The sequence below is a fragment of the Oncorhynchus mykiss genome, chromosome 24 (assembly GCF_013265735.2).
Source record: "Oncorhynchus mykiss isolate Arlee chromosome 24, USDA_OmykA_1.1, whole genome shotgun sequence".
NCBI lineage: Eukaryota > Metazoa > Chordata > Actinopteri > Salmoniformes > Salmonidae > Oncorhynchus > Oncorhynchus mykiss.
In genome coordinates, this window is record NC_048588.1 from 15,928,482 (window position 1) to 15,950,409 (window position 21,928).

Consider the following 21,928-nt stretch of genomic DNA (forward strand, 5'->3'; position numbering starts at 1 on the left):
ATGGTATGCTGTTCAGACATTGGAACAAGGCATTTCCATTTTTATATATCTTAACCCTTTACACTGGCGGGAATTGGCCTATATGGACACGGCTAAATTGAAATGTTTCTTCCAGAAGAAATATGAAAAGCATATGCATAAGCATGGTAGCAATTTAAAGGTAAGAGTTTAAAGATTATGGGAAAATGATTAGACCAAAGTTGAGGACAACAGTTTACCTGACACAAGAATCCAAACATTACACTGCTGATTGTGTGCTTTTCTCCGTATTTGTTCGTAACAAAAATACTAGTGCTACATTGAGTAACATGATAAGAATATTCCTGGAAAATATGGGGTAGGTGCAACATAAAACAATGACAAGGGTTTGAGTGAGAGGACTAACTGGTGTCTCCAAGTGGTCACAGTTCCTAAGTCATTTCAATCTATTTTTATGACTCAAAGAAAAGTGAACTATAATACCCTGAATACACCGCTCGCGTCGTGTGGAGTCTGAAATGTAGGAATCTGTGTTATTCAATTATTGCACCCACACTGCTCGCGAGCGTCTGCGTTGCCAAGGGCTAAAATAGAAGTCATGCCTATTTTTGACGCATATCGCGCTGCAAGTCCTGCCTCTCCCATCTCCTCAAAGGTTTATAGAAGCAGGTACCCACATGCCATCTCCTCATTGGTTATACCCACGTGGGTGATTGAAAGATGAACTGTTGCCGGTTGTCGTGGTAATACTATGAAGGTTTAGATGCCAATCACCATATAAGTTAAACAATGATAAAGCCTGGAAGGAGGAGAGATGACTAGAAACTATTCGGTTGACTGTTTTTATGTATGGTTTAATTGTCAGAGTAGAGGACCTTGTGCATTTCAGGTAAAATAACAACCAAATGTTTATATCCCAGGACAAATTAGCTAGCAACAGCAAGCTTAATTGCCATACATGTTTAATACTTTTCGACCTGTCCCTAAATGTATGTCATTGGTTCAGAGTTTGTTTTGATATTTTAACCTGCGTGTCATGATCACATTTGGTGTAGGGGGACAAAGTAAATGTATGCACGATGGCGCACGCAGCCGGTTTGGGTTCCGTGTTAGGTGTTTGTTTAAGCTCTCCTCGCTGTGACGTTGAGAAACTACAGCAAGCACACTTGTAGTTGTTTTGTTTGGAACACAACCCTGCAATCACACAATTACTGTTGTTCTTTACGCAATCCCAAAACGGACCGTTATAAATCACAATCTGGTTGAGGTGGGCATCATTTGAAAGCTTGTTATATTGCCAACATGACTAGAAAAATTATAAAATACGATCTTACAGTGTTAGGCTTTCACAGGGCAATTCAGATTGTAATTCTGGTGATGATAGAAAGTAGTCATGAGTACATTCAGATGCGTGTTCCACGGCAAATGACCTTCACAAAGGACAAAACACGGGCTCATTCTGTTCAGAACAACCCAGGGTGTGACGCCATGTCATCTTGTAACTCTACAGTAAGTACATCACAAATAGTGATCATAAACATTGACACTGTATTTGACATGAGTTTTATAATATGGAAATGTAAAGTGCACGTTTGGCTTGCTCGTATGACATCAAACTGGTATTTATTATAATTCTCAATGTCTCATCTTTCAAGATGCTTTGAGACTTCTTAATTTACCACATGTCCCTTACTCAGGCAAAACGTTGCGAGTCAAAACCCATTCAGAGCTGTGAAGCGGAGACCCTGAGCGCTGACGTCATTTATAGCATGTTACTGAACAGCCACTGCGTTCTAAATTAAGGCACTTATCAGAGCCCAAAGCTGCCGTTTTCAACCAGTATGCGGATATGAGTGTAATGGGTTAAAGAGAAGACAAAAAAGGGAATCTTAACTTTGCTTAGGTTGTTCAAGGAATCCGATATGCCCTACAGGATCAGTCATATAAAATCACGTTTGATCAAGTTTGTTCCAATGCCAATTAAACCTTGTGGGTTTATGGATAAGATATTCTGCAGCACAATTACTTTGTTTGAGAAGAACATCATATGTCTGGATATGACTTTTTACGGGTGAGTGTGAATTTGTTTGTGAAATGTCTGTGAGTATTCGTGTGTGTTTGCAAGCATCTGAGGGTGTGGGCGAGTGTGTGTCCGGTGGTCTTTTTTTGAGTGTGTGTGTGTGTATTCCCCGGGCCAGTGTTTACGAGCCATTAGGAGTGGGAGTGTGTTCCTGTGTTTACCCTGCATGTTCAGAGATAGTGACAGACCTCTGTAAACAGTTTACAGTAAACAGCCTTTTCCCCACAGTAATAATGGCCAGATGAGACTGAACTTTGTCCCTGAACACAGCAGACCACATCAGAACGGCAGTAACTCTCAAATGGCACCCCATTCCCATTATAGTGCACAACTTTTGACCAGAACCCTATGGAGCCTTGTCAAAAGTAGTGCACTATATAGCGTGCCATTTGGGAGGTAATCAAGGCCACTGGCCAATCAAAGCACGGCACGCCACTTCTTTTTATTATCTGCTGCGGAGGGACGGGGCATCTGTCTGAATCTCTCCAGACTAGCACAGCACTGTGTGTGTGTGTGTAGAGTAGTAGGGCAGTGGACTATCTGCATTAGCCCAGAGATATGAGGAGAGAGGTGGAGAGAGGAGGAGAGAGGTGGAGAGAGGAGGAGAGAGAAGGAGAGAGGTGGAGAGAGGAGGAGAGAGGTGGAGAGAGGAGGAGAAAGGTGGAGAGAGGTGGAGAGAGGAGGAGAAAGGTGGAGAGAGGAGGAGAGAGGTGGAGAGAGGTGGAGAGAGGAGGAGAGAGGAGGAGAGAGGTGGAGAGAGGAGGAGAGAGGTGGAGAGAGGAGGAGAGAGGAGGAGAGAGGAGGAGAGAGGTGGCGAGAGGTGGCGAGAGGTGGCGAGAGGTGGCGAGAGGTGGCGAGAGGAGGAGAGAGGTGGAGAGAGGTGGAGAGAGGTGGAGAGAGGAGGAGAGAGGAGGAGAGAGGAGGAGAGAGGTGGAGAGAGGTGGAGAGAGGTGGAGAGAGGAGGAGAGAGGTGGAGAGAGGTGGAGAGAGGTGGAGAGAGGTGGAGAGAGGTGGAGAGAGGTGGCGAGAGGTGGCGAGAGGTGGCGAGAGGAGGAGAGAGGTGGAGACAGGAGGAGAGAGGAGGAGAGAGGAGGAGAGAGGTGGAGAGAGGTGGAGAGAGGTGGAGAGAGGTGGCGAGAGGTGGCGAGAGGTGGCGAGAGGTGGCGAGAGGTGGCGAGAGGAGGAGAGAGGTGGAGAGAGGAGGAGAGAGGTGGAGAGAGGAGGAGAGAGGAGGAGAAAGGTGGAGAGAGGAGGAGAGAGGTGGAGAGAGGTGGAGAGAGGAGGAGAGAGGAGGAGAGAGGAGGAGAGAGGTGGAGAGAGGTGGAGAGAGGTGGCGAGAGGTGGAGAGAGGTGGAGAGAGGTTACTTAGACGAAGAGAAACAAAGAAACAATATAACACAAAGTCAACTTTTTAGGTGGTCATTGTGAGACTGGAGACTACTGTTGAGTGGAGACCAGTGTTTTCCTTTTAAGGAAGAGACCTTGGTCTGAGTGGATGGACTTTGGGTGAGCAGTGTAATGGCGGTGGGGGTCCTGTTATGTTGGCTCAAACACATTTTAGCCAGTAGACAAACAGCATGGTTAAAGGGTTAGCTGGTAGCTAGACAAACAACACGGTTCTCTGGTACCTAGCCTAACAGCAGGACATGGGGTCAGTTTAACAGGACCAGTGGGTCTTGGCTATGCTAACTCTAGTCCTGTTATGTTTGTTTGAACACATTTACCCAGTAGTCAAACAGCATGGGCCGGAAGTTACACAGATATCCAAAAGCTAGTGGCTAGCCTAACAGCATGGATAGGGTTTAGCCAGTACCTAACATAACACGGGCATGGGTTCAATTACATTCAAAAGCTAGCCAACCAGCATGGGTCATCTTAACATGACCATCGGGCCTTGGCCTTAATTGGGCCTTCACTGGCACTGGGAGGCTGGCATCGCTGATGTACTTTACCCCCATGTGAAGCACTTAAACACTGGCACCCTGCTAGCCTCCTGCTGGGTGAATGGATGGTGGCTGATAGGATACAGATAGATAGTGTTACAGGTCTCAATGGAACAAGCCTGTACTGGATTCTGGGTAAAAAAATTATGCATGTAGCACTTTTTCTTATTTCTTAAAGTTCAGACCCTGGATAGAGAGAATAGAATGTAGTTAAAGCCATGCAGGCAGTCTGTTCTAGATGGTTATGGTGTGATGTCGATAGTAGGTCAGAAACATCATTTCTTTAACAAAAAAAACCTGATAAAACTAGGCGAATAGTTTCCACACGCACTAACAATATAAAAGATTAGAACACAAATGACATGTGATATAGAGTATAGGCAGTGTTTTCCACAAGTTTTTTAATTTTATTTTACCTTTATTTAACTAGACAAGTCAGTTAAGAACAAATTCTTATTTTCAATGACGGCCTAGGAACAGTGGGGGGTTGAAATATATTGCCATAGGAAGTCTATTTTGGTGGCCTCTGGTACATTCTAATGCGTTGATTCCATCTGAAAAACACAGCGAAATGACTGAATACTTTGCCTCCCAGATTGGAGAAATTAGTTGTGGTATTGTGTAGAATGACATAACATTGGATGAAGTCAGTTGTTATGGATATTGTCTAGGTCAATTTGATCAGGACTATTTTATAATACACCTTTCATACTAAGACGTTTCCTCGACAACTTTAGCATCACGCCAACTTTTTACACCTTTTGTTTATATCTGAAAAGGTGTTGCCGGTATCAAAGCCTCAACTTTTATTTCTTCAAACCAACCTAGTCATGATTGCAGTAAAGGTCTGCCTACAGCTTAGTATGAAACGCAGCCGTAATGCTGAGGCAGCATTGACATGCACTGCGTTCTTAAGTTCTTGATTGTCCCATCTCTTCGCATTGTCCTTCACACTGTTTTCTTAAGCACAACTAGATGGATCCATAAAGAATAACTGTGGGAATAAATATCACTGAATGACAAAAATATTGGAATAAAGTAGGATAATGCAATTGAAGGCATCAAATTGTTGCTCAACGCTTATTGAAACTCCCAAAGTCATCCAATAGTTATAATACATTTCAAGCAATAGCCTACCAGTGTGTGGTCGACTATTTCAGCAACATTTGGCACTGTTTTGAGACTAGCTTGGGGACTCCATTTGGGTATTGGTTAGGCTACAATTAGGCTGTGGAAACGTTAGCTAAATTGAGGTGAGTGCTGCTCATGATGATCTTACTGGCTCATTTACTAGCACTGATTAGCACAGTGTCCCCGCATGCTATGTGGCTTAACAAGTAGATTATGTTGCTCTTCACTCAGTCGTTTAGTAGCCTGGGCTACTCTCAAACAAAAGCCTGTAATTTGTCAATCAATGTGATTTTGTTTGACTGAATCTCTGTCTGTATATTTGGTTAATTCTCCGGCTGGGCAAATAAATAGAGGTGGTATAGGACATTATTAGTTTGCTCATCGATCACTGACCAGAAACATTTAGCATGCTATAGTGTTGCCTAAATCAAGTGTATGCCTATTATTTTGCTCAATAGCATATAGGCAACTCCAAAAGCCCTCGGATGTCGTGAAATATGAACACGCTTTTGAAAATATAGGTCACTATCACGATGGTATCATGATGAAGATACTCTCAATGTAAGACCCTATTCACGAGCATCATGCCACTCCTCCACGGAAAGAAATTAAACTGCAACCAGAGATCTGTATATAAGACAAGATGCTCATGTCTCCGCCCTACCGTTGTCCCGAAGGCAGGAAGGCAGGTGACACTCTTAGGTACAAAATATGCCCATAGAAACGCATTGGGCTCATTTTAGACAGACTCACCTCTTCCTCTTCGCTGTGTTTCCCGGTCATAAGCCGGCGCGCTAATGGAAAACACTGTAAAAGCCCCACTTATATAAAAATAGATTGTCTCCAAACGTGCTAGCTAATGCTCGCATTACGACTCTGTTGAGAACACACAGAAACACTAAGAATCAAAGCTGGCGAATGGCTGGATAGAGAGGAACAGCGGATGAGGGGAGAGAGAGAGAGATAGTGATAAATCGACCTGGGAGGTTAGCGACCCCACTCCCATGGAGTAATCGTTCACACATTCAACTCTTAACCCGTGGACCTTAACACTGCTCCGCTAGTACCATTAAAGAGAGAAGAGGGTGATTTGTGCAAATGGTTTAGCGTGTGACACGTTCCACACGCAGTGCTGTGTGTGCTGAAGGCCTGGTGCCACAATGCTCGCTAGCTACTGTTATGCTCTTAAAGCCCATGTCTTCTCAGTGCTTTTCTCATTAGAGCTCTAACAGACAATGGGCTGGCAGGTGGCTAGCTGCTCCAACTGTACACACATATAATAGTAATCTGTTCTGCTTGTCTGTGGAAGGTCAGGAGGGCCCACTCTCTCAGTTTCTCTTGCTCTCTCCATCTCTGTCTGCATTAGAGGAGAATACCCATCAGTGGGATTCACACCAGGTCATTTAATTTTGTTGTTTCATTTCAAACACGTGTTGCAAATTCTCTGTCTGAGTGCTTTTCAGCTTTGAGCATACTTTGCTAGCTATACAATCCAGGATTGAAACAACCAAAATATTAAAATGTTAAAAAGCTCCCCAAGGCCTCAAATGATAGTGCTCGTTTCTCTAGCTGTGTTCGAATACCCATACTAACATACTGTATACTACATACCTAATGAGTATATACTACACACTATTAGTTAATTTTAGTATACTGTAAACCAGAGGTGGGAACTCCAGTTCTCAAGGGCATGATTGGAGTCACTTTTTCTCCATCCCTAGCAAACACAGCTGATTAATCAAATGTCATTCTAAACTGAAGATCATGATTAGTTGATTATTGGAGTCAGGTGTGTTACCTGGGGCAAAACTGTGATGCCAATCAGGCCCTCAAGGACTGGAATTGCCCACCTCAGTTGTAAATGAACGGTAGGTATCGTTTCAGTTGAGCGTACTAGAGCTAGCTTCGCCTGTCTACCGGAAGTTGATTCTTCTGCTATGCACAGTGCGCTCTGGGCGTGGTAAATCCAGAGCGCTGTCAGATTGTCCTTTCATAAATTTGGAGCGTTCATTGCGCACACTGGACGCTCTGGCCGAGGAGTAGTGTTGATCCGAGCGTTCAACGGCAGTGAAGCACCAAAGCAAACTGGCTAACGTTGGCTAGCTACTTATAGACACAAATGACACAGAACACCTCACGCTGACCATTTTACTCACCCTAGCAGAGTTGATTAGGCTGTTTTCATGTTATCCAGAGTGTTGGTGACTGTTACTGTGCTGCTGGCAACTATTTACTTACTCTGTTTTTGTTGCCAACACCGGCCATATTCAACGGGTGTTGAGCATTCGTTAATTAATCAGTTATTCAGCGCGAGGGTGCTCTGAAATCGGAGTAGATTGCCAGAATGTCCATTGAAACGCACAACGACTAAACCCCTTAGCTAAGAATGATGTGAATAATAGTAGCCAACTAATGTTAGGTACCTACTGCTATAATGCATTGCGGTTCGTAAGGATAGCATAGCTAACAAATTGTCAGCCAACATAACGTGTAACATAACTTACTTGAAAAGTCATTACTTTATTACATTGCTCAACATTTTCTTAACATTTGTCATAATTAGTTAAAGCAATGAATTTGTATCCACCTTCGTCGGACTTCGGCTGCATATTTTCCGCCATTTTCATCAAATCTGAAAATGTTGTGAAGCCACGCCCATTTTTGGAAGAATTGCATTAAGACATCCGGGAACTTTTGGCATAGTAACTATATCCATACTATGACCAATAAGCATACTCTATACACTCAATTCACATCACAAATAGTTGGGTTAGTGCGGTTAGTATGAGTATCCGAACACAGCTTCTGTCTCTCAGACTTCTGCCAAATATGTCCGACAGCAAACCAGGGGTCATGTGGGGGTCACTTCCTCCACCATTCTCACTGTACTAAAGACCTGGGTTCATATAGTATTTAATTGAGCTTTCTTTGCCCAATGGTCCCAAAACTACAAACCCTGCCCATCTGGCTCTATAGCAATGCTCATTCAAACACACAAAAAACAAATACTATCTGAACCCATGGCTGTTGTACACAGTGGGGAGAGAGCCCACATCCCTGTAGTGATTTTGAGGAGTCCCAGAGTCTTGGATCCAGCTCTGTCTGTCTATCTGCTCCCTAACCCTGGAACCCTGCCCTTGTCTGGTGGAGGTTATCGGGGCAGGATGCTGTGCATCACAGGGGGACATCCCATCTCCTCTCTTCCCCTCCCTCCAAACACAGAAACAACCGGAACAACTCTGAAAGAGAGGGGGGGGGGTTCCTTTCTCCTCCCTTACTCCTAATGGCTTGTTCTGATGGAAGCAAACTGTTGAAAGTCTTCAGCTCCAGTTCTGGGCTCTTACTAATGAGAAAACGGCGATAATCGGCCGAACCGATACATCAGGCTGATACTGGCCTTTTCTAGTCTATCGGCTCTTCTCTATACAACATAGCAAAACTGCTGCTATGCCAGCCGCCACTGACTGGCTAAACCACGAGCACTGCTCAATGCCGAGGAATGTCTAGCTGGGAAAATCAGAAGCAAGCTAGCTCATTCTCCAACAGAAAGGTGCAGTTTCAGAACTTGAAAAATTGACAGTGACCAAAATTGAACTCCTGTTGCAAATATTTAGTTAATTCACTAATAATAAGGCTTGTGTCAACGTGCCAGGACATGAATGCAATAAGAAAGCTAGCTAGCTTGTTGCCCAAATGTGACCTGTTAGCAAAGATTGCGATAACTAATCCTTTAATCTGTGGTGTTCTATTCTAGCTAGTTGGCTAGATAAACATAGGACCTAATCGTCAACGTAGCTAGCTAACGGTAGCTGGTGATAATTATTAACATGCACCATTTTGGGCAACGAGCCATCTTACTTAGTGTAAAGTTAGCGATTTACTGGTGTGCCAATCTGACCAGCCACAATCGTATCCGTAAATTGACAGTTGATAGTCGGATTAGATGGTTGTCGCAATAGGGGAAGGAGGAAGTGTTTTAAAATGCCTAAATAAATGTTGGCAATAGGTTTAGCTACCTAAGAATCTTCCTGCATGTTTATGGACCAAGAAAGCTGTAGAGCAGCGTGTGTGTGTGCGTTCTCAATAAAACAGAACGTGCATAGTTTCTTCATCTGTTTTCCTACCCTCACTCTCTTTGTTAGATATTATGTGCATTAATGGCTTGGTAGCAAATTTTGTTGCCATTGACCTAGTTATCATAGTAGCAGAAAGCAAATAGACCGTTTGTCATCTGTAGCAACATAGACTCATCCAAAACAAGCTCAATAACTTACTGCATGCACACACTCCTATTGAGTATGCATTCACCTGTATTGTGAGTATACCTACACCATCTTCATTTGCCCAGTTAATCAAGAGATGTACCATTGAAATAAAAGTATTATCATTATGTTGTTAAGTATTAAGATTGGTATAAAAAAAGTCAAATGTATTGTTTGATTTTAAAATTGATGCATTAATGCATACATGTTCATCTTTGGGAAATTGTGTCACCCAAATGTTAAAATGTCACGATACTGAATATATCGGCCATCCACTTACTTAATCCCCAAAAATCGGGTATCGGCCCTAAAAAAAAATCCATATCGGTCGTTCTCTGTTAGGAATGACTGGTCAGGTCCCTTAAGCATAAAGTAGGTTGGAATAGGACGGGTGCTCTGTGTGGAACAAAGACTGTGATGGCTTCCCCCAGAAGCGCTCTGTGGGGCAGAACAAAGACTGTGGTGGCTTCCCCCAGGAGCACTCTACGGGGCAGAACAAAGACTGTGGTGGCTTCCCCCAGGAGCACTCTGCGGGGCAGAACAAAGACTGTGGTGGCTTCCCCCAGGAGCACTCTACGGGGCAGAACAAAGAATGTGGTGGCTTCCCCCAGGAGCACTCTACGGGGCAGAACAAAGACTGTGGTGGCTTCCCCAAGGAGCACTCTGCGGGGCAGAACAAAGACTGTGGTGGCTTCCCCCAGGAGCACTCTACGGGGCAGAACAAAGACTGTGGTGGCTTCCCCCAGGAGCACTCTACGGGGCAGAACAAAGACTGTGGTGGCTTCCCCCAGGAACACTCTACGGGGCAGAACAAAGACTGTGGTGGCTTCGCCCAGGAGCACTCTGCGGGGCTGAACAAAGACTGTGGTGGCTTCCCCCAGGAGCACTCTACGGGGCAGAACAAAGACTGTGGTGGCTTCCCCCAGGAGCACTCTACGGGGCAATGGTGTGTGTGATGCACTGGAGTGCGTTGCAGACACACAGGCCATGAGAATGTAGGTTAACCAGCTGGTGTGTTGCTCTGCCACTCTGCCAACGGGTATCTGCTCACACAGGTGTAAATACAGCTGCCGGATTCCCCGTTCCCACGCACACACAGCCAGCTACACAGACAAACAGATGGTGCCTGGATACTCCTGCGCAAGTCTGTGTGAACGCACTTGATATCACCCCTCACTTCAAGGGCCCAACCTGCTGCCTGTGTGTGTGTGTGTGTGTGTGTGTGTGTGTGTGTGTGTGTGTGTGTGTGTGTGTGTGTGTGTGTGTACACATGCAGGGGGTCTGGTACAGGGCAGGAGAGGGATGCACAGCTGCCTGTCTAGCTTCATTAGCTCGCCCCTGACGTCCTCTCTCTGGTAGTGGAAGGCCAGACAGATGGAAAGATGGGAGTTAAGGATGGACGGACAGCTATGTTTAATGTACAGGTTTGACTTGAGTAGGACAGGAGCATTTCTTTAGTGACTTTGCTGTTGTTTTTACTTGAATAGATAGAGTAGAGAGGAGAACTGGTGAAAAGGTTGTACATGTCTATTTGAGAGTGAAAGGATACTGGCACACTGACTGACAGAGAGACAGACAGAAAGGGTAAAGCAGCCGATCAGTTTTGATTCAAAACATTTCAACTAGCCAATTTAGGAGTTATCCTCCAGAAGGATGACCTGCCAGTTACACTCTCAAATCTCTCCTTTCTACCTACTGTGTTTTGCTAAGTAGGGCATTATGCAAAAAAAAATAGGTTTTCCTTTCACCATAAAACAAATCCCTTGTAATAATCGTGCAGATGAATCAAACTAATGATGGTGTGTTTCTAACCACCAGGCTCAGATGTCGAGTGTCTTTATACACAACTGAAGTGATCTAATATCATTGGGAAGAAACCCCAGTAGCCTGCTGCTTCCATCATCACAACATGTCCCATTCAAACATGACAGGAAAATGACATTTAAATGAAAATATTAAAATCCAGCCATAATTGTGATGCCACCTGTATGTAAATGAAGTTCACAAGGTGCAGTCTCTCTCCTCTGACTCACCGCCTCTTAAAACTACAGACTTAGTCATAGCGTGACTGACCAAGGGAGAGGAGCGGGAGAGGACACACTGACACGCACAGATACTGCCTGTGAGAGAGACCCACTGGGAAATGTTTCCATAGCGACATGTTGTGCTGTAGTGTAGCTGTACATAGAGACAGACTGGCAACATACTCCAAACAAGGCTGGATATAATATAATGTGGATGTTTCTTGCAAATCCAATGGGTTCATAACAGATACAGATGAACAGAAAACATGGAACATGATCAATGGCGGTGGCCAAAGGAGGACAGACTGAGTCGTAAAGGCTATTTCAGATCAATAGTAGTGAGTAGTTAGATGGACAGAATGTGAATGGAACAGGCTTGGTATACAGTAACAACACATGGCTGGATGCAGGGCAGGACAACTCACCCGGAGCGCTTGGTCATGGTGCCCAGGGTCATGGGCTGTTTGATCTGTGCCAGGGGCAGCACTATGGTGAGGCTGGGCAGAGGGGACAGACGAGGGTTACCCATGTTGTTGTTGGTGAAGTTGTTGTACGACTCCTGACTGGTGAGTTTAGCTGCACAGAGAGAGAGAAAATATTTTATACACGTCCTATTTTATAGTCCAAGTCTAATACTCTGAAAGTAACCATGCAAAACGTAATCAATGTATGATGAAACATATATCCTGAAGTCCCCCCCCCCCCTCAGACACCTGGGGTCCAAGGCCTTGCAGGAGCCATGGCCCTGATTGGAGGTAACCAGCTAAAGATGCGGCGCCTCAGAGCAACTAGTACCCAGTAGGTTAATCAGACCTAATCAACAGGACTCACACACCTCTCATCTGAGTGGAGCCCAAGCTAAACACAATCAGGCCACGTCAAAGGGCACCACATCTAACGGCCTCAAAGAGCTACATCAGAGAGGGAACATGTTGTTTGACAATGACAAACACACACACAAAGACTTGATGCTTGCTCACTGCAGGCTTAGTTGACTTCGAGAATGTGTCCCTTGCTCTCTCAAACTGTAAAAATACATTACATTTAAGAACTAATTGTACATATCAAAGCAGTAATGTAGAATACATTCATTCCTATGAGTACAACTGTTACATGTTTATTTTTATTTCACCTTTATTTAACCAGGTAGGCCAGTTTACAACTGCGACGTAGCCAAGATAAAGCAAAGCAGTGTGACAAAAACAACAACACAGAGTTACACATGGGATAAACAAATGTACAGTCAATAACACAAAAGAAAAATCAATATACAGTGTGTGCAGATGTAGTAAGATTCGGGAGGTAAGGCAATAAATAGGCCATAGTGGCGAAATAATTACAATTTAGCATTAACAATGGAGTGATAGATGTGCAGATGACGTGCAAGTAGAGATTCTGGGGTGCAAAACAGCAAAAAAATAATATGGGGATGAGGTAGTTGGGTGGGCTGTTTACAGATGGGCTGTGTACAGGTGCAGTGATCAGTAAACTGCTCTGACAGCTGATGCTTATAGTGAGGGAGATATACAGTGGGGCAAAAAAGTATTTAGTCAGCCACAAACTGTGCAAGTTCTCCCACTTAAAAATATGAGAGAGGCCTGTAATTTTCATCATAGGTACACTTCAACTATGACGGACAAAATGAGAAAAAAAATCCAGAAAATCACATTTTAGGATTTTTAATGAATTTATTTGCAAATTATGGTGGAAAATAAGTATTTAGTCACCTACAAATAAGCAAGATTTCTGGCTCGCACAAACCTGTAACTTCTTCTTTAAGAGGCTCCTCTGTCCTCCACTCGTTACCTGTATTAATGGCATCTGTTTGAACTTGTTATCTGTATAAAAGACACCTGTCCACAACCTCAAACAGTCACACTCCAAACTCCACTATGGCCAAGACCAAAGAGCTGTCAAAGGACACCAGAAACAAAATTGTAACCTGCACCATGCTGGGAAGACTGAATCTGCAATAGGTAAGCAGCTTGGTTTGAAGAAATCAACTGTGGGAGGAATTATTAGGAAATGGAAGACATACAAGACCACTAATAATCTCCCTCAATCTGGGGCTCCACGCAAGATCTCACCCCGTGGGGTCAAAATGATCACAAGAACGGTGAGCAAAAATCCCAGAACCACACGGGGGGACCTAGTGAATGACCTGCAGAGAGCTGGGACCAAAGTAACAAAGCCTACCATCAGTAACACACTACGCCGCCAGTGACTCAAATCCTGCAGTGCCAGACGTGTCCCTCTGCTTAAGCCAGTACATGTCCAGGCCCATCTGAAGTTTGCTAGAAAGCATTTGGATGATCCAGAAGAAGATTGGGAGAATGTCATATGGTCAGATGAAACCAAAATATAACTTATTGGTAAAAACTCAACTCGTCGTGTTTGGAGGACAAAGAATGCGGAGTTGCATCCAAAGAACACCATACCTACTGTGAAGCATGGGGGTGGAAACATCATGCTTTGGGGCTGTTTTTCTGCAAAGGGACCAGGATGACTGATCCGTATAAAGGAAAGAATGAATGGGGCCATGTATCGTGGGATTTTGAGTCAAAACCTCTTTCCATCAGCAAGGGCATTGAAGATGAAATGTGGCTGGGTCTTTCAGCATGACAATGATCCCAAACACACCTCCCGGGCAACGAAGGAGTGGCTTCGTAAGAAGCATTTCAAGGTCCTGGAGTGGCCTAGCCAGTCTCCAGATCTCAACCCCATAGAAAATCTTTGGAGGGAGTTGAAAGTCTGTGTTGCCCAGCAACAGCCCCAAAACATCACTGCTCTAGAGGAGATCTGCATGGAGGAATGGGCCAAAATACCAGCAACAGTGTGTGAAAACCTTGTGAAGACTTACAGAAAACGCTTGACCTCTGTCATTGTCAACAAAGGGTATATAACAAAGTATTGAGATAAAGTTTTGTAATTGACCAAATACTTATTTTCCACCATAATTTGCAAATAAATTCATTAAAAATTCTACAATGTGATTTTCTGGATTTTTTTTCTCATTTTGTCTGTTATAGTTGAAGTGTACCTATGATGAAAATTACAGGCCTCTCATCTTTTTAAGTGGGAGAACTTGCACAATTGTTGGCTGACTAAATACTTTTCTGCTCCACTGTAAGTCTACAGCTTCAGAGATTTTTGCAGTTCGTTCCAGTCATTGGCAGCAGAGAACAGGAAGGAAAGGCAGCCAAAGGAGGAATTGGCTTTGGGGATGACCAGCGCAATATACCTGCGGGAGCGTGTGCTAGAGGTGGGTGTTGCTATGGTGACCAGGGGGCTGAGATAAGGTGGGGCTTTACCTAGCAAAGACTTACAGATGACCTGGAGCCAGTGGGTTTGGCGACGGGTATGTGGCGAGGGCCAGCCAACGAGAGCAAACAGGTTGCAGTGGTGGGTAGTATATGGGGCTTTAGTGACAAAATGGATGGCACTGTGATAGACTCCATCCAATTTGTTGAGTAGTGTTGGAGGCTATTTTGTAAATGACATTGCCGAAGTCAAGGATTGGTAGGATAGTCAGTTTTACGAGGGTATGTTTGGCAGCATGAGGGAAGGAGGCTTTGTTGCGAAATAGGAAACCGATTATAGATTTAATTTTGGATTGGAGATGCTTAATGTGAGTCTGGAAGGAAAGTTTACAGTCTAACCAGACACCTAGGTATTTGTAGCTGTCCACATATTCTAAGTCGGAACCGTCCAGAGTAGTGATGCTCGTCGGAGTAGTGATGCCAGAGTTGTGATGCCAGTCTATTAGGTGTACGTTAAATATACGAGACATTTTTACAGTGAAAACCAATGTCTCAGGCAAGTTCTTATGTCCACCACACCATACCTGGTTTCAGCAACGTCTCAGGCAGGTTCTTATGTCCACCACACCATACCTGGTTTCACCAACGTCTCAGGCAGGTTCTTATGTCCACCACACCATACCTGGTTTCAGCAACGTCTCAGGCAGGTTCTTATGTCCACCACACCATACCTGGTTTCAGCAACGTCTCAGGCAGGTTCTTATGTCCAGCCCACCATACCTGGTTTCACCAACGTCTCAGGCAGGTTCTTATGTCCACCACACCATACCTGGTTTCAGCAACGTCTCAGGCAGGTTCTTATGTCCCCCACACCATACCTGGTGTCACCAACGTCTCAGGCAGGTTCCTATGTCCACCACACCTACCTGGTTTCACCAACGTCTCAGGCAGGTTCTTACGTCCCCTACACCATACCTGGTTTCAGCAACGTCTCAGGCAGGTTCTTATGAACACCACACCATGCCTGGTTTCAGCAACGTCTCAGGCAGGTTCTTATGAACACCACACCATGCCTGGTTTCAGCAACGTCTCAGGCAGGTTCTTATGTCCACCACACCATACCTGGTTTCACCAACGTCTCAGGCAGGTTCTTATGTCCACCACACCATACCTGGTTTCACCAACGTCTCAGGCAGGTTCTTATGTCCACCACACCTACCTGGTTTCACCAACGTCTCAGGCAGGTTCTTACGTCCCCTACACCATACCTGGTTTCAGCAACGTCTCAGGCAGGTTCTTATGAACACCACACCATGCCTGGTTTCAGCAACGTCTCAGGCAGGTTCTTATGAACACCACACCATGCCTGGTTTCAGCAACGTCTCAGGCAGGTTCTTATGAACACCACACCATGCCTGGTTTCAGCAACGTCTCAGGCAGGTTCTTATGTCCACCACACCATACCTGGTTTCACCAACGTCTCAGGCAGGTTCTTATGTCCACCACACCATACCTGGTTTCAGCAACGTCTCAGGCAGGTTCTTATGTCCACCACACCATACCTGGTTTCACCAACGTCTCAGGCAGGTTCTTATGTCCACCAAACCATACCTGGTTTCACCAACGTCTCAGGCAGGTTCTTATGTCCACCACACCATACCTGGTTTCACCAACGTCTCAGGCAGGTTCTTATGTCCACCACACCATACCTGGTTTCACCAACGTCTCAGGCAGGTTCTTATGTCCACCACACCATACCTGGTTTCACCAACGTCTCAGGCAGGTTCTTATGTCCACCACACCTACCTGGTTTCACCAACGTCTCAGGCAGGTTCTTATGTCCACCACACCTACCTGGTTTCACCAACGTCTCAGGCAGGTTCTTATGTCCACCACACCTACCTGGTTTCACCAACGTCTCAGGCAGGTTCTTATGTCCACCACACCTGGTTTCAGCAGCTGAGTTGGAACTATTTGATGAGACACTATTTCATGATCCGCAGAATATATTCCTTTGAAGCTGTACAGTGAATATAATATGAAGTGCCACATTCAGCTGTAGTAAATATGTAGGTCATCTGAGCAGAACGGAAAACACTGCATGATGGTTGAGCTGATCATAACTCTCAACATTAGTTCTATATAATTCTTAAATCACAATAACTTGTTCAATATAAATAATCCTCATTCACTGAAGACAAAAAGGGAAACAGGATTTACCATTTACTCCATAAGCTCTACGCTCCATCACGACACACTTCAACTTAGAATATACTATTATGTATTTTACAATACAATCTGTGGTCTTACAAAGATTCAAGTTTAAGTGCTACCGCGGAAAAACAGCATAACCTTCCGCACCAAAACTCAATGATCTTCATCTGAATGTTTTCCTTTCTCCATTGTTGCATCTGAAAGGCGACAACCATTGAGTTTAAAAGCATAAGGGGGGGGGGGGGGGATGGACAAAGAGACAAAAGAAAACAAGCTACAAAAACAGCACAAAGAAGAAGGAGAGGGTTGGGATTATTATTGGAATCAAAGCAGTGATGGGAGAAGGAGGTTTAGATCATTAAAGTGTTTCTCTGTGTTTCATTAGTGGGGCCAAATAATTTCTTTGTGTTAATCAAAGGAGACCATTTAGATGTGGAGGCCCAACAATACAGCAGGGCCTTCGGAGAGCAGGACGTTATACAAACTTTGTTTGCATGCCAAATTCCCTTTATAGTACACTACTTTTAACCAGGCCTCATGGGGCTCTGGTCTAAGGTAGTGCACAATGTAGGGAATAGGGTGCCACTTGGAATGCAGCCGCCCTCCTCGCTTGGCCTCGGAGCCTCTCCATCCCGAGAGGGAAACAGTGGCCCTGGGCTCTCAAGGGCCCTTCACATTTCGAAAGCACTACAACCCCAGCTCAGCCACCTTTTGTGTGGAAGAGCAGGAAAACATAAGAGGAATTTGAACAGGAAGCAGCCTGTAAAGCCATAATGGTGCTACAGCTGGCCTAAATGTAGGAGAGGAGGAAGAAAAAAATCTTAATGAATTTAGCATCCTTCCAACAGGACACTTCAACCTGCCGCTCTCTCTTTCCAACTATTTTTCTTCTCTCTGTCTCTCTCCCTCTCTCAATCGTTCTCTCTCTCTGTGTCTGCGTGCACCACATTAACCCCCTCACCCCTGACAAACCAAAGAGGAACAGGTGTAGTTGACTTTGGTGGAGCTACAGTGGCTGTTAACTGGACCACTACACCCGCCCCCTCACATATCCCCCCTCCGTTATTCAATCCAAGGATCTAAGAGGCCAAACTCTTCAGAGGCCAGTCAGTGAGGAGAGGACAGGGATGAATGGAAAGTGGTGAAAACCATGCATGGGCAGAAGACGATATCCTCAACACATCCTGGATATCTGCTTGTCTGAGGGGGAGAGGGAGGAGAGTGTCTGGCAGAGAGATAGCTAGCCTAGCGAGAGAGCGAGATGGGGCCATGATTTGATTAATGACTGGGGCGTGATGTGCCTGAGCACTGATACATGACAGCCCCATGGAAAGAAGATCCATCAATGCAAATCCACCCGGGCCAGTCCAGCCAAGGCTCCCACCAGAGGTCAGCATGTCACCTGACCCGGCCTGCTCTCTCTATCACTCCCTCCCTAAATCTCCCTTCAGAGTTTACTTAGCTCCCCCTATCCCTCCATATCTACGTCTTTCCCTCCATGCGTTTCTACATCCCTTCCTCTCTCTACCTCTATCCTTCCATCCTCCTCTACATCCCTCTCTCCCTCCCGTTCCGAACCAATTTGCATCCTCATCTAAACAGCGTCTCTCGGTTTCCCTCTCAGCCCTGTCACGGATATCTCGCTTTTGCTGCCCGATTTGCATCCGATGCACACAAGAAATGAGCTTGGCCGTTTCCGAGAAGAAAAAAAAGTGTCTAGACTTTGCAGCTGTTGACAAATATTTTCATGTTGAATTTGAATTGTTTGCACGCGGACTTGGCTGTGAACAAGCAAGTAGGGCAAAGAGGAGCACGGAGACAGACAGTCAGACAGAAAGCAGTGGATGCTCTGCTAGGGAATACTTTGATCTACACAGAGTGTACAAACATTAGGAACACCTGACAGGTTAAATAAAGATTTTCAAGGCTTGAGACAATGAAAACATGGATTGTGAATTGGAAAGACAAAAGATTGAAGTGTCTTTGAACAGGGTATGGTAGTAGGTGCCAGGTGCACCAGTTTGACTGTGTCAAGAACTGCAACGCTGATGGGTTTTTCAAGCTCATCAGTTTCCTGTGTGTGTCAAGAATGGTCCACCACCCAAAAGGACATCGAGCCAACTTGACAACTGTGGGAGGCATTGGAGTCAACATGTGCCAGCATCCCTGTGGAACGCTTTCCACACCTTGTCAGAATCCGTGACCCGAAAAATCGAGGCTTTTCAGAGGGCAAAAGGGGGTGCAACTAAATTTTTGGAAGGTGTTCCTAATGTTTTGTACACCTAGTGTATACCGTTTTTATCCATTCATGCCTTTTTGCTTGTCCAAGTTTCCCAGGCATGTTATAGTAAAGAGGGAAGACGGGAGAGGTGGGGGCACAGGAGGTAGGGATTAAGGTGAAGGAGAGGAAGGGGGGATGAGAGGAGAGAGGAACAATAGCTACTCTGCAGAGCTGAAGTTTTGTTGTCACGTCAAACCAGCCCTGCGATGGCAATTCCCCAAACTATCATTATTAAAATACTAACTCCCAGGGAAGGAAGGACAGAAGAAAGACCAAGAGACAGAGACAGAGACAGAAAGAAAGAAAGACAAAAAGGGAATCCCAGATGACAAAGTGAAAACAAATTAGAAGAACCCTTATAAAACACAGATGCTGCAGAGAAAATAAACTTCACAAGATTTACTGTTTTCCCAAAGTATCACAAGACATTTGTGGAAAAGCCATCAGAGTGAGTCGCAGGTAAAGACAGAGCACCGGCGCAGGGCCAAGGCTTCTCCCGCCCCATCCTTCTCAGTTTCCTCGCTTTTACAGTCTCTACCTGCCTGCTATGTTAAGGCTGCCAACTGGTGTGAAAATGGCCTTTCCACAAACCATCCATGGTGGGGGTTTGTTTTAAGAGACGTAATTTGGGACACTCATGCGACCGTTAACAAAAATATACAGTGCATTCGGAAAGTATTCAGACCCCTTCACTTTTTCCATATTTTGTTACGTTTGAGCCTTATCCTAAAATGGATTACATTAATTTTTTCCTCATTAATCTACACACAATACCCCATAATGACAAAACAAAAACAGGTATAGACATTTTTGAAAATGTATTACAAATAAACAAATATCACACATAAGTATTCAGACCCTTTACTCAGTACTTTGTTGAAGCACCTTTGGCAGCGATTACAGCCTCGAGTCTTCTTGAGTATGACGCTACAAGCTTGGGGAGTTTCTCCCATTCTCCTCTGCAGATCTTCTCAAGCTCTGGAAAGTTGGATGGGGAGCGTCGCTGCACGGCTGTTTTCAGGTCTCTGCAGAGATGTTCGATCGGGTTCAAGTCCGGGCTCTGGCTGGGCCACTCAAGGACATTCAGAGACTTGTCGCAAAGCCACTCCTGCGTTGTCTTGGCTGTGCGCACAAGGTCATTGTTCCGTTGGAAGGTGAACCTTTGCCCCAGTCTGAGGTCCTGAGCGCTCTGGAGCAGGTTTTCATCAAGGATCTCTGTACTTTGCTCCATTTATCGTTCCCTCGATTCTGACTAGTCTCCCACTCCCTGCCACTGAAAAGATCTTCACAACTTGATGCTGCCACCACCAGAGAAAGCAATACAAGAGTGGTGGAGGGAGAGAAAAAGCAATACGAGAGATTGTGGTGGAGGTTGAGATGGAGGGATCAAGAGAGCCATCGTAGAGGGTCTGGATGTGAATGTCTATCTGCAGGGCTGATCAATGGGCCTGGGCCCTCCACAGCTATGTGTCTGTGATCAACAGGACCAGGCAGGCAGTAACAGGATTATGTCCATGTAGTTCAGAGGTAACCAGCCAGGTCTACACAGCTCAGCATCAGAAGGAACCTCTCAAACATACATTACCAGTCAAAAGTTTGGACACGCCTACCATTTCAAGGTTTTTTCCTTTATTTTTTATTCTACATTGTAGAAAAATAGTGAAGACATCAAAACTATGAATTAACACACATGGAATCATGTACTGTAGTAACCAAAAAAGTGTTAAACTAATCAAAATATATTTTAGATTCTCAAAGTAGCCATCCTTTGCCTTGATGACAGCAATGCACACTCAATGCATTCTCTCAACCAGCTTCACCTGGAATGCTTTTCCAACAGTCTTGAAGGAGTTCCCACATATGCTGAGCACTTGTTGGCAGCTTTTCCTTCACTCTGCGGTCCAACTCATCCCAAACCATCTCAATTGGGTTGAGGTCAGGGGATTGTGGAGGCCAGGGCATCTGATGCAGCACTCCATCCCTCTCCTTCTTATTCAAATAGTCCTTACACAGCCTGGAGTTGTGTTCGTGTCATTGTCCTGTTAAAAAAACAAATGATAGTCCCACTAAGCGCAAACCAGATGGGATGGCGTAACGCTGCAGAATGCTGTGGTAGCCACGCTGGTTAAGTTTGCCTTGAATTCTAAATAAATCACAGACAGTGTTACCAGCAAAGCAACACCATCACACCTCCTCCTCCATGCTTTACGGTGGGAACCACACATGCAGAGGTCATCCGTTCACATACTCGGTGTCTCACAAAGACACGGCGGTTGGAACCAAAATTTCAGATTTGGACACATCAGACAGATTTTCACAGGTGTAAAGTCCATTGCTCGTGTTTCTTGGCCCAAGTCAGTCTCTTCTTATTGGTGTCCTTTAGTAGGGGTTTCTTTGCAGCAATTTGACCACGAAGGCCTGATTCACACAGTCTTCTCTGAACAGTTGATGTTGAGATGTGTCTGTTACTTGAACTCTGAAGCATTTATTTGGGCTGCAATCTGAGGTGCAGTTAACTCTAATGAACTTATCCTCTGCAGCAGAGATAACTCTGGGTCTTCCTTTCCTGTGGCAGATCTCATGAGAGCCAGTTTCTTCATAGCACTTGATGGTTTTTGCGACTGCGCTTTAAGAAAATGTCAGTGTTCTTGAAATTCGCCGTATTGACTGACCTTCATGTCTTAAAGTAATGTCGTTTCTCTTTGCTTATTTGAGCTGTTCTTGCCATAATATGGACTTTGTCTTTTACTAAAT

General features: G+C 44.9%; 1 protein-coding gene across 7 annotated transcripts in view; it reads right to left on the reverse strand.

The window, feature by feature from the left end:
* The window catches only part of LOC110503843 (breast carcinoma-amplified sequence 3), a 350,355-nt gene that overhangs the window by 250,162 nt on the left and 78,265 nt on the right, over positions 1-21,928 (reverse strand). For all 7 annotated transcript variants that reach the window (XM_036961229.1, XM_036961230.1, XM_021582400.2 and 4 more), the window contains exon 16: positions 11,845-11,995. In XM_036961229.1, the coding sequence (XP_036817124.1) occupies positions 11,845-11,995 (151 nt within the window). The remainder of the gene's footprint in view (positions 1-11,844; positions 11,996-21,928) is intronic.